Consider the following 12,195-nt stretch of genomic DNA (forward strand, 5'->3'; position numbering starts at 1 on the left):
CGAGGCATTGAGCCTGTTATGAAGTGAGGCGTACGCCTCGAGGCGTTGAAGCGTACGCTTCATGATCAAAATAATAAAATAAAATATTTTGATCGCCGGTGGAAATACGGCCAGTAATAAAAGGGGGCTTTACAGTTTACACGGAACAAAAGAAAGAAAGGGGAGGAGACGGGATTGCCAGTGGCGCCGGATTGCTCCATCCATTTCGGGGGCCTCGAGGGAGAGATCGAATCCCAGGCGGCTGAATCGGGTGAGGCAATCGAAGGATTTGCAGGAGAAGCGCGACCACTGGATGGCGGCGGCGGGGAGGGAGGAGGGAAAGGGGGTGGTGGGTAGGGCGGCGGGGGGTTTGGGGGACGTGAGGGAGAAGCAGCGGCGGCGGAGAAGAGGGAAGCAGCCGTGGACGATGAGGCGCTCGGCGAGATCGGCGTCGTCGGGGCAGGGCTTGAAGGGGGTGTAGCTCATGAAGCGGTGGAGGAGTTCTCGCTGGCTCTGGCAGGCCGTGCCGATCGAGGAGGGAAACTCGTCCTGCTCAGTGGCGGGTGATCGGCCGAGCGGGAGGCGGCGGGCGATGTGAAGCGGATGAGCTCCGGGGGGTGGTGGCGTTGACGGTGGTGGAGGTGGCAAAAGATCGGCGGCGGGCAAGGTGGGTGATGGTGGCGAGCTCTCTGAGGTGAGACAGTTTTTCAACTTGATTAGCAGGTGTCAACAAGGTTCAGAGACTTATTTTCAACTTGATTAGCAGGTGAGACAGTTTATTGTGGGGATTCGTTTGTTTTGAGAATTTTTAAAGCGCCGAGAAAGGGGATGCTGCGGGTGAAGGTCATCGGCTGCAGAAAAAGGGGAGGAGACGGGAGTTGTTTTTTTTGCTTTACATGATGCGTTAACCTCAGAGGCGAAGCGCGCCTCGATGAGAGGCATGCGCTTCACCCATGTGAAGCGTAAGCTTCAAGGCTCAAACGCCTCGGTACAACGCCTCAGTACCTTGAGCGTGCGCTTCGCCTCTGAGGCGTACGCTTCAGGTACTGAGGCGTACGCCTCTCACAACACTGCTCCTAATACTCCTGCAGCTCCTCTCACTATAGGTAACTTTCGTGCAAGCTATCTTGTAAAAGCAAACTGTTTTACACCTTTTTGGCTTCTTCACAAAATCATGCACTGTTTATTAACATCAGATATTTCCTCTACTGACCATAAGACGGGAGTCATGGACAATCTCTGCAACATATAGTTACTTCCCAGGTCATTTTGTTTCCACAGGTCTGCTGCTGTTTAGCTCAGCAACAGTTTCATGATCCCTCATTATCAATTAATTTTGAATAAATCCCAGATGAGTTCAAGAAATCACTAAAATCTGATGGAAATAGGTCAGAAACTTCAAAAATACTGGCCCTGGTCATCAACCAAGCTTTAACACCACAAGAAGATTATCAAAGCATCCATATAACAAAACTAATCTCTGCACTACACTGTATTAAACGAGGGATAACTACAAATTCATGTAAGTTGACAAAAAATAAAAGAGCATCTATCTTTCCCATTAAGAGAAAAAAAATCCATGCTATCAGGCAAGCATTCCTTTAACATATGAGCAGAAACTACATAGTATGACATTAGAAACTTCTCTTACAGGAGGAAATGTACATTAAAGATGACCTGTTAATCATTACATAGATGTTAATTTTAGTCCAAAAAAGTAACAGTAGTAAATGTCATGAACAAAACCCTTATGCAACTTAAGCATGTTCTTGTGGTGATGCAAACACCACACTAGACAACAATTTGTACACTAATTCCTTAAGAGAATTAGAAGACATTATCATATTCCTAGAAAGTGTAAATACAACATAAAATCCAAACTCACAGGCTGGCCATTTTCAAATCTTGAAGCAAAATCATGGCTCTCCCATGTTCCTATAACTTCTGAACTTTGAAGAGTCTCTGTACAGGCAAAGGCAGGTTCACGAATAGCACAGCCACCAAGTTGTTCACCATTCCTGAATGGTCCATACCACTGCTCTCGGAAAACCCTTATGGTTTGCAGTGATCGCATTGATATACCTTTCCCATCATTTTTTGCCACTTGGACAACCAGAGTTATCCTCACACGGGATTCTTGATTCTCAGGATCAACCAAACAATGCTCCAATTCTACAAAATTGTGCTTATTTACACTTTTACTCGGATTATCAATTGGCCAAACAGCTATATAACATCCACTACGATGATACGCAAATGCAGAAACACAGTTGTTTGTGCCTCTGATCCACCTTTCATCAATGCTGTATCGAGTGGCTGCATCAGCTTCACATCCAACCGTGGGAAGCAGCTTCATCAATTTGTATACAAGCACGGGTTCCTCTGTTTCAGCAAGAGTAGGACATTGGGTTTGCCAATCAAATACCTTAACTTCCCATTCCTTAAAAGCCTCAGGAACGACTGACTCAGGTAGTTCAATAGGCTTCCCTTGATGCGAGAAATCTGCCCCATATCCATCCCATTCGCCAGATACACGGCTAGCAAATTCTCTCCACCCTGGTACATGTATAAGTTAACAACCAAGGACAAGAAAAGCATATATATATATATATATATATATATATATATATATATATATATATATATATATATATATTGAAGGCACAGAACTATGGATCTGGAAATTATAGGTTCAAGCTTTACAAACTCAATCTGACCACATAGATGTGTTCAACATGGTTTGTTTGCTAAGGATCAGACCTTGGATGAGTTCAATCATGTTATTTCGTTATAAATATGATTTTTGAGTCGTGAAACTTTAGTGCATTGTGGGCTGTTGATTTTTTAAGCTCTTAGAAAACCTGCTTACATGTTAAAATCACATGATTCAAAAGTCATTTTCTACTTAACAAGCCTTGTAGATCACATTCATAAGGTTTGATCTACAAAAAAATCTAAAAAATATGAAAAGAAAGTGATTTATACTAAGGGAATATGTATCCAATGAATTTCAAAACTATCTAAAACAAAATGGGGTTTGCCATCAAAGATCTTGCCTTAAGAGACCACAACAAAATAAGCTAGCGGAAAGAAAACATAAGCATATAATAGAAACCGCTAGAACTTTACTTATTTCTAAAATTATTCCCAAAAACTTTTGGGCCAAAGCCGTTTTAACTTTCACTTATTTGATAAATCGAATGCCATCATCCACTTTAAAAAGTGTTTTTCCTTATGAAAAACTTCTAAAAATAACACCCAATTTCAATCATTTACGAATTTTTGATTGTAAATGTTTTGTGCTTTTGCACAAAAAAAAACAAGTTATCACCAAAAGCAATTGAATGTGTTTTCATTGGATACAATGAAAATAAAAAAGGATATAGATGCTTTGATTTCAAAAATAACAAACTTTATGTTTCCAAAGATGTGACATTCTTAGAAAATGAAAATGATTTTGAAGAATATGATAAAAGAGAGAAAATAGACTATATGTTTTATATGATCTCTTTCCAAGAGAAAATATACATACTAATGATGACCTTTTAAATCATCATGAAATTATAGATGATATCAATCATTAATACTCTAATATTGAGAAATCACCGAGTAGTGATGACATCATTAATAGATCTCTTAAAAATATTTAAGTTTATAATTAGCGTGAACAAAATAAACCTAATAGTGCCTTAGAAAAAATTTCTCAATATGGTGAACCTATAAAAGAAACTTCTCTTAGAAGATCTGGTAGAGAATCTATTCCACCAAATAGGTTTGTCTCTTATGAGTCATTATCTCTCAATTATAGGACTTGCCTAATAGCTTTAGCTTCAAACCATACCAAGAGCCCTAACATTATAATGAAGCGAAAAATATTCCTTGTTAGATTGAAGCAATGAACATAGAACTAGATGCCCTTAGGAAAACAAAAACTTGGGAAGTAATTGAGTTACCTTCAAACAAGAAACTCATTGGATGAATATGAGTCTTTAAAGTTAAAACAAAGAGTGATGGAACTTTAGAGAGATATAAAACGAGGTTAGTAGCTAAAGGATACTCCCAAGAATATGAATTTGACTATGAGGAGACTTTTGCAATTGTAGCTAAAATGACTAGTGTTAGGACTCTAATAGTCGTTGCGTCAACTAGAAAATGGCTTATATACCAATTAGATTTTAAAAATGTTTTTCTTAATGGAGAACTAAATGAAGAAGTTTATATGGATCTTCTACAGAGATTTGATATTGAAAAAGAAAAATCTCTTAAACTCTTAAAAGCTTTGTATAGTATTAAACAGACCCCCAAGGCCTGGTATGATAGATTCAATAATGTTATCATTAATTTGGGTTTTCATTCATGTTATATTGACACTACTATCTTTGTGAAAAGAACAGGTACTGGTATAATTATCCTTCTACTTTACGTAAATGATATGATTATAGCAAGAAACGACAAAAAGAGAGTTAGTAATGTTTAAAATGTTTTAAAAGATAATTTTGATATGTTAGACCTAAGATTCTTAAGATATTTTTTAAGAATTGAAGTTGCATACTCTCCTAAAGGGTACATACTTTCTCAAATAAAACTTGTTGTAGATATATGTGCTAAATCTGGTATTTCAGATGATAAAAAAGTGAAAACTCCTGAAGTGGTGAATGCTAAATTAAAACTTGAAGATGAGACTCTTCTTGAAGACCCCACACCTTACAGACAGCTAATTAAGAATCTCACTTATTTGTCTATCACCAGACCAGATATAACTCATGCAGTTCACTCTGCTAGTCAGTTTCAACATGCTCTCACAACAGTACACATGAGTGTTGTATTAAAGATTGCCAGATATATCAAGAATACCATAACTAAAGGGCTCTTTTTATCCTCATTCTTATATTTAGATTTACTAGATTATATTGACGTTGATTAGGGAGAAGATCCTAATGATAGAATCTCAACTTCTGGTTTTTGTGTCTTTCTAAGAGATTCTCTGATTACTTGGAGATAAAAAAGCAACATAAGATCTTATTATCCTCTACTGAAGCATAATACAAAGCTATGGCAACTACAATTATGAAACTTGTATGGTTAAGAAATCTTTTCAAAGATATAGGTGTTGGCATCTCCAAACCTTCGAAGATGTGTTGTGATAATAGAAGCGCAATTTACATTGCCAACAACCACACCTTCCATAAGCGTCCATTATGTTCATGATGAATTCTTATAGGGAACTATTGAGTTGCATTTTGTCATTTCAGAATTTCAACTTGCAGACTTCTTTATTAAATCTTTTGTTGCTCCATATTTCTTATTTCTTCTCAACAAACTTTTGGTGTTTACACCGTAAGTTTGAGGGGGGTGTTAAGATAGTATATGTGTGTGTGTGTTATATATATGACATGTATTTTTTTTAGTCAAGGGTATTTTGGTCTTTTTTTCTTGTAATAAAATAATATTTAGGGACTGCATGTAGCCCCTTTTTCTTTTTATGACTGTTGGGAGCTCCCAACAACTCTTTGGAGCTCCCATGTGGTATCCCCTAAAAGGGGGCCTTTTGTCCCTGCCTTAATTCGATCCCCTCAAGCCAATCTCCAATTGAGTGAGATTGAGCTTGTATCTTAGAGTATTATATCTGGGTCCAGGAAGCGACTTAGTAAGAATGTGAGCCACTTGGTTTTCTGAAACAATAAATTTGACTTCAATTTCTTCTTTTGTCACTTTTTCTCTCATAAAGCGAAAACCAATTTCCGCATGTTTGGTACGAGCATGAAAAACAGGATTAGCAGCGAAATATGTTGCTCCCAAATTATCACACCACAAGACTAGTTTTCACTCTTGCTTATGTCTAGTTCATTTAATAACTGGTCAGCCCATGTTAATTCTGCAACACCTACTACAGCTTTGTATTAAGCTATTGCACTAGATCAAGCTACAATGTGTTGTTTTGTTGAGCTCTATGATATGAGATTCAACCAGGGTTACCAGAAGCGTTACATGACATGGGGAAGCATGCTTTCCCGAAATGAGCATGAAACGCCGCACTTCTGAAACATCACGGGAAACACACTTTTAATTTGGGAATCGCGCTTCCCATTTAGGGGAAGCCTGCTTCCCCCTAAAATAGAAACACACTTCCCCAAAATGGGAAGCGCGATTCACTCTAATTGGGAAATGTGCTTCCTTAAAAAGGGAAGCAATCTTCCCATTTTTATCTCGTGTTTTGATTTTTTACAAAAAAAAATAGAATTGAAATTATAAAATACCCTTTTTAAGACCATACAAGGCCTTTTTAAGTTTTAAATTTTTTTTATTTATATTAACCCTTAGAAGGAGGTCCATGTAAACTTCCTCTCCAAGTTCTCTATTTAAAAAGGTATTTTTAACATTTAATTGATAGATAGGTCATTTTTGGATAAAGACAATGACAATTAGGGTTCAAACACTAGTCATTCATGTAACAAGGGCAAAGGTTTCCTCATAATCTATTCCATATTCTTGGGTATATCCTTTAGCAACCGATCTTGCTTTATACCTTTCTAATGATCCACCACTTTTGGTTTTGACTTTAAACATTCATCTACATCCTATAGGTTTCTTGCCTAGAGGAAGAACAACTATTTCTCAAGTGTTGGCTTTCCTAAGAGTATTAAGTTCTATTTGCATTGTTTCATTCCAATGAGGATATTGTTTGACTTCATTATAAAGAGATGGTTCATAATAAGAGTGAAGAGTTATTAAACATGCTCTAAAATTTGAAGAAAATGAGTTATATGATACAAATCTACTAGGAGTATTAGAGATTCGATTATATCTCCCAAGTTGGGATTTTTCTAAGGGTATGTTTTGAGAGAACTTGCCAAGTGCACATGGATGGTCACTTTGACCACATCATTATAACGGCCAACTTCATCAACAACGGGATGTTCAATACTAGAGTTATCAATCAAGCAAGAGTCAAACACTGCAATGAAATATGCGGAAGCACTAAAAACACTAGCCACTAAGGGCTTACAAGATCACAATCAGACAAGTGCACATGCACAAGTCCACTATAGGACAATACAAAGATCAATAAGGCAAAAAGAGAAATACATAAGAATGTAAAATATAAGCCTTTATTGATCAAATGCTTAATACAGGCCTTAGAAAAAATAAGAGGGGTTAACCCCTCTCATATCAAGAGCCGATCTTATCTCAAGATATTAAAGGTGTTTCTAGAAGTCATGAAGAAGGAAAAGATGCTGACTTTGGAAACTTATCAGCTGAGGATGATAAACATGGTTTCACAAAGAGAAAACTAATAGGAAAGGATATCTCTCCTGCGTGTCTTAGTTAAGGAGGTTTCCCACCAAAGAAAGAGCTGCAATGCAAATGTGAAACTTACCTTTGTAAAATTCCAGCATGCAATACAAATAAGAAACACCACCTCTATCGTGAGATAGAGAGTGTGTGAGGATTCTTGAGCCATAGATCCAGGTCACCTTGACCGAACCAAGTAAAAAATTGTTCTTTATATTGTTTGTGGTTTGTGTGATTTCGAGTGCTCTTTTTCATGTTTAGTCAAAAACATGTCTTAAATTGTACAATAGCATTGTATAAGCAGATTTTTTTAAGGGCTTCAAACTTCAACTGTCCACAATGTGTCAAATTTTCATGATTAAGATAATCATCTTTTAATGTTGAGACTATTTGATCAATAAGTGCATTTCCTAGTAAATGGACCATGCAGAACGCATTTGTAGGGTCAAATTGATCAAATATAACTTGCACCTATGAGTTTTAGCGAGAGAGTACGGTACTCTAGAGTGTAACTAATATTTTCCCTCTATACATACTTTGGGGAGAGAAAGAGAGAGAGCATAGTTCTATTCTAGCTCTAATTAACCACTTTAAATAAAGGGATTATATGACATAAATATGATTAATGAGTTATGTACTGCTGTTATCCCTGAAAAGAGAAAAAAGAATTCGATGACATAAACGTAAATTCTGGAAGATATGAGATAACTTAATCCAGAAACAGCTAAGATGAAGCTACTTGGAGGCTTCGTGATTAGTATTTCTCGAATAAATCTTTCAATCATCAAACAAACTACAAAACTCAATTGCCGCATGAATTCGAAACTAACCGCTGCTGCTCGGCTTGGAATTCGCTTCCTGGACGGCAAGATCGGCGCCGACTTTCGCCGAGACCACGGCTGCAGGAGACCTTCGGGTTCTCAGGGAGCGAGAAGAAGAGCGGGGTCTTCCGTGAGGGATAGAAAGATTGGAAGGACGGAGGGGCGGGGGAGACTCCGCCAGCCTGCAAGAGGAGAGTTCCTGAAGGATTAGTGCTCGGTTCTGGGCGAAAGAAGTCCAACGGACGGCCATTGCTCCCTCTCTCAGGGAAGAACTAGAAGAACCCAAGAAGAAGAAAAAGAGGAAGGAGCCTCAGCGGTTTTTATAAGCGCGAAGCAGTGGACGCGGGACGAGAGCGCAGCATCTGCCGAACCAAGGAATTTACCTAAATACCCCTACTCCATTACAAAGTTCACAAGGCTCAAACGTTGGGGCGTCAGTTGGGTCGGGTATGACCCGATTACCGACTCGCAGCTGACCTGAATAGGATCCGGGTATGGTAATAGAGGAGGAGATCCGATTCAGAATTCCGTCTGACCCATAGGACCAGTGAGTTTATGGAATCGGGTATAACTTACGAAATTTCATGCGATACCCAAGTATGACCGGAGTTCAGATTTTCAATGTGAAAAAACATGAAAAATATTAACAGATTATTTTATGAGTATAGACTGGGTCTGGTTTATGTAAACCTTATAAGACCCAGGTATGGTTTTTTTATAGGTCCGGTGAGAATCGTGTCCAGACCTGGTACCAGCACCTCATAGTCGGATCTGGGACTGGATTCGTGTAGGTTCAGTGAAGGTCCACTCATTGAAACCCCTGCTGGAATGCGTGGCATGTAAACAGGTTGGATCCACACTTAATTTACCTAAATACTGATCCAATCGGATCAGAGATGGATTAGGTCAAACTGTACTATACCTGAATGTGGATTGGAATGTTAAAAAGAGTACACTTGGTTCCGGATCTCAGTCCAGAACATAGAATCTGGATATGAACTGTCAAACCGTGAAGTTTTGAATCTGAAAACAGGTCAAATATACTGGTTTTCATGTGCTATTAGGTAGAATGGGTTAGTTTTTTACCCGGTCTCCACGTGATTAGGAACATATTCATTTATATGGTTTCGACCAAGATCTGACCAAAACCAACTACGTTTGTTTCAAATCTAAACCCAGATTCGAATATGTATTATGTGGACCTGGCAATGCGGAATGGACACAGTTCAGAATCACCATAGAGCTCCGACCCATTTGTATCCCTAGCTAGTACGATACAAGATCCATGTCCATGTTCGGGCAAAACGAGTAATTGATTAGGTTGGGTCCGGTTTTGGGTTTAAATCCCACCAAGTCTGTCTCAGGCTCTCAGCACGGTGAAAGAAACATCCTATTTTTGAGGAAGATTTGCACGCATGGTTATGGAGCTGGATCCGGATCCACATTAGAGATGTCTCATCCACATTCAGATTCGTATCCAGATCGAGTGGCAAAGGCAAAGGGGCTTGGCTGAAATGGCCAAGTCAATCCATCAGATCTTCTAGAGTGGGTCCAAGGCTGATTAGGATCCAGTGAAGCAAAAGCTTCCCCCTTCTCAAATGTAGCCTTTTTGGCAGTTTTCTCAAGGTGGCATGTGCAAAAAGGATCTTAAAAAAAACGAGGTTATATGCCCCCCCCCCCCGAACAGGGCAGTTAGCTACATCTCATGTTCGAGGGTCCCAAAGAGCACCACGTATGTAAGCATGTGCGTCCCGTATCCCCATGTTTGTCAGCATTAATTAGCATTGGAGTTTGATGTGATTGCAAATACTTAAGTACTCTCTCCTCCATTGGTGCAAAAAAAATGATGATTCTTGAAAATGAGTGGTTGTAAAGACTTAAGTGCCCCGAAGATGATTATTTAAGACACAGTCTCTGCACTGCAGGATTATCCGAGAAAGAAATCTCCCCTGGAGGAGGCCATGAACATCAACCCTCTCACTCTCTCTCTCCCTTGTATTTCTACTTTTGTGCACATTCAGCAGAAGATCCTACATTGCTCCATCAAGCACCGACTGACCTGCACATTGACTGTTGTAGAGCCTGATTCAGAGTTTTTACCCTTACAGGAGGAGGGTTTGGGGGCTCATCCCAACGTGGGTAGCATCATTCAACTAAATGAGTTGTAGATTCTGATTCAGAGTTTTTACCCTCACAGGAGAGGGGTCTGGGGGCTCCTCCCAGCGTGGGTAGCATCATTCAACTTTAAGAGTTGTGGAGTCTGATTTAGAGTTTTTACCCTTACAGAAAGGGGGGTCTGAGGGCTCCTCCCAGCGTGGGTAGCATCATTCAACTTGAAGAGTTATGGAGTTTGATTCAGAGTTTTTACCTTTACAGAAGGGGGGTCTGAGGGCTCCTCCCAACGTGGGTAACATCATTCAACTTGATGAGTTGTGAAGCTTGATTTAGAGTTTTTGCCCTTATAGGAGGAGGGTTTGGGGGCTCCTCCCAACGTGGATAGCATCATTCAACTTGATTCGTTATGGAGCCTGATTCAGAGTTTTTGCCCTTACAGGAGAAGGGTTTGGGGGCTCCTCCCAGCGTGGGTAGCATCGTTCAACTTGATTCGTTGTGGAGCCTGATTTAGAGTTTTTGCCCTTACAGGAGGGAGGTCCGGGGGCACCCCCTCCCCCCCCCCCCCCCCCCTGGCACAGGTCCCGGGTGTCGTGGTCAAAAAATGCACAGGGTGTCGTGGTGAGAAAGACATATGTTTGTTCCAAGCAAAGTTGAAAGAAATCAATGGAAAATCCAACAGGGAGTATGCCAGAATTAAGATGTGGATGTTAAAAGAGAATGGTGTTGTGCAACTCAAATAACACAAAATAATAAAGGTCTGGTTTTTAGTTAAAATGAGGAATGAAATGACGATAGAAATTGCTTAAAATTTACAACAATAAACTAGACTCAATAACGAAGACACCACTTTTTACGGATTTGGAATATGACCTCCGGTTAGGGAGATATGGCTTTGACAAGTTGGTCCTAATTCAGGTAGCGATTTACAGTGATTTGCTTACTGAATAACACTATAAATCGCTATAGCGATTTGCGGAAGACACTACAAATCGCTATAGTGAGATTCAAAAACACTATAAATCGCTATAGCGATTTGCGAAAGACACTACAAATCGCTATAGTGAGATCCAAAAACACTATAAATCGCTATAACGATTTGCGGAAGACACTACAAATCGTTGTTGAAAAGTCGGATAACATTATAAATCGTTGTGGGGCTCGTTGGAGACCCGAAAATACTACAAATTGTTGTAGGAAAGCCCGATAACACTACAAATCGTTGTTGGAAGGCCCCAAAAAAATTTGGTCCGGAGGGTGCTGCCCCCGCCAGGGGCGGCCCCCCCTGGACCTCCGCCCGCTGACCGCGCAGCGGGATCTGTACCGAGGGGGGAGCCCCCGGACCCCATCCTGTAAGAGCAAAAACTCTAAATCAAGCTCCACAACGAATCAAGTTGAATGATGCTACCCATGCTGGGAGGAGCCCTCAGACCCCCCTTTTGTAAGTGTAAAAACTCTGAATCAGACTCCACAACTCTTCAAGTTGAACGATGCTACAGTCAGTGTGCAGATCAATCGGTGTTTGATGGAACAATGTAGGATCGTCTGTTGGATGTGCACAGAAGTAGAGAGAGAAGGGAGAGAGAGAGAGGGTTGATGTTCATGGCCTTCTCCAGGGAGAACTCTTTGTCTCCCTTGATTTCTTATCTAGAGAGAAAGAGAGGGTTTTAGAGTGTTTTACGGACAAAGAAGAAGAAGACTTTGAAGAGTCAACATCATCCTCGACTTTCTGGATGGAAGACATGTTTGTCCTTTTTTTGAACAGAGAAAGAAGAAGAAGACTTTGAAGAGTCAACATCATCCTCGACTTTCTGGATGAAGGACATGTTTGTCCTTTTTTTGAACTGTTTGTTTTTTCTTTTTTGAATGAAGGGCATTTTTGTCATTTTCTCAAACCATCACTTTATGAGAAGAATAGCAAGAAAGGGTACTTAAGTCTTTGCAAAAACACCAGAGTCCGATACAAAGTTATGTCAACATACACGGGAAT

At 39.8% G+C, this 12,195-nt stretch overlaps 1 protein-coding gene across 1 annotated transcript in view; it reads right to left on the bottom strand.

Moving 5' to 3' along the window:
• Window positions 1-8,453, bottom strand: part of LOC149842476 (glycerol kinase) — a 36,786-nt gene extending 28,333 nt beyond the window's left edge. Inside the window, exons 1-2 of the mRNA XM_089999213.1 lie at window positions 8,103-8,453; window positions 1,865-2,535 (exon numbers count right to left, since the gene is read on the bottom strand). Coding sequence (XP_089855339.1) covers window positions 1,865-2,535; window positions 8,103-8,343 — 912 coding nt within the window. The 5' untranslated portion in view covers window positions 8,344-8,453. The remainder of the gene's footprint in view (window positions 1-1,864; window positions 2,536-8,102) is intronic.
• Window positions 8,454-12,195: the final 3,742 nt, after the last annotated feature.

This window comes from Nuphar pumila, chromosome 3, assembly GCF_984573655.1.
Source record: "Nuphar pumila chromosome 3, dmNupPumi1.hap1.1, whole genome shotgun sequence".
Lineage (NCBI taxonomy): Eukaryota > Viridiplantae > Streptophyta > Magnoliopsida > Nymphaeales > Nymphaeaceae > Nuphar > Nuphar pumila.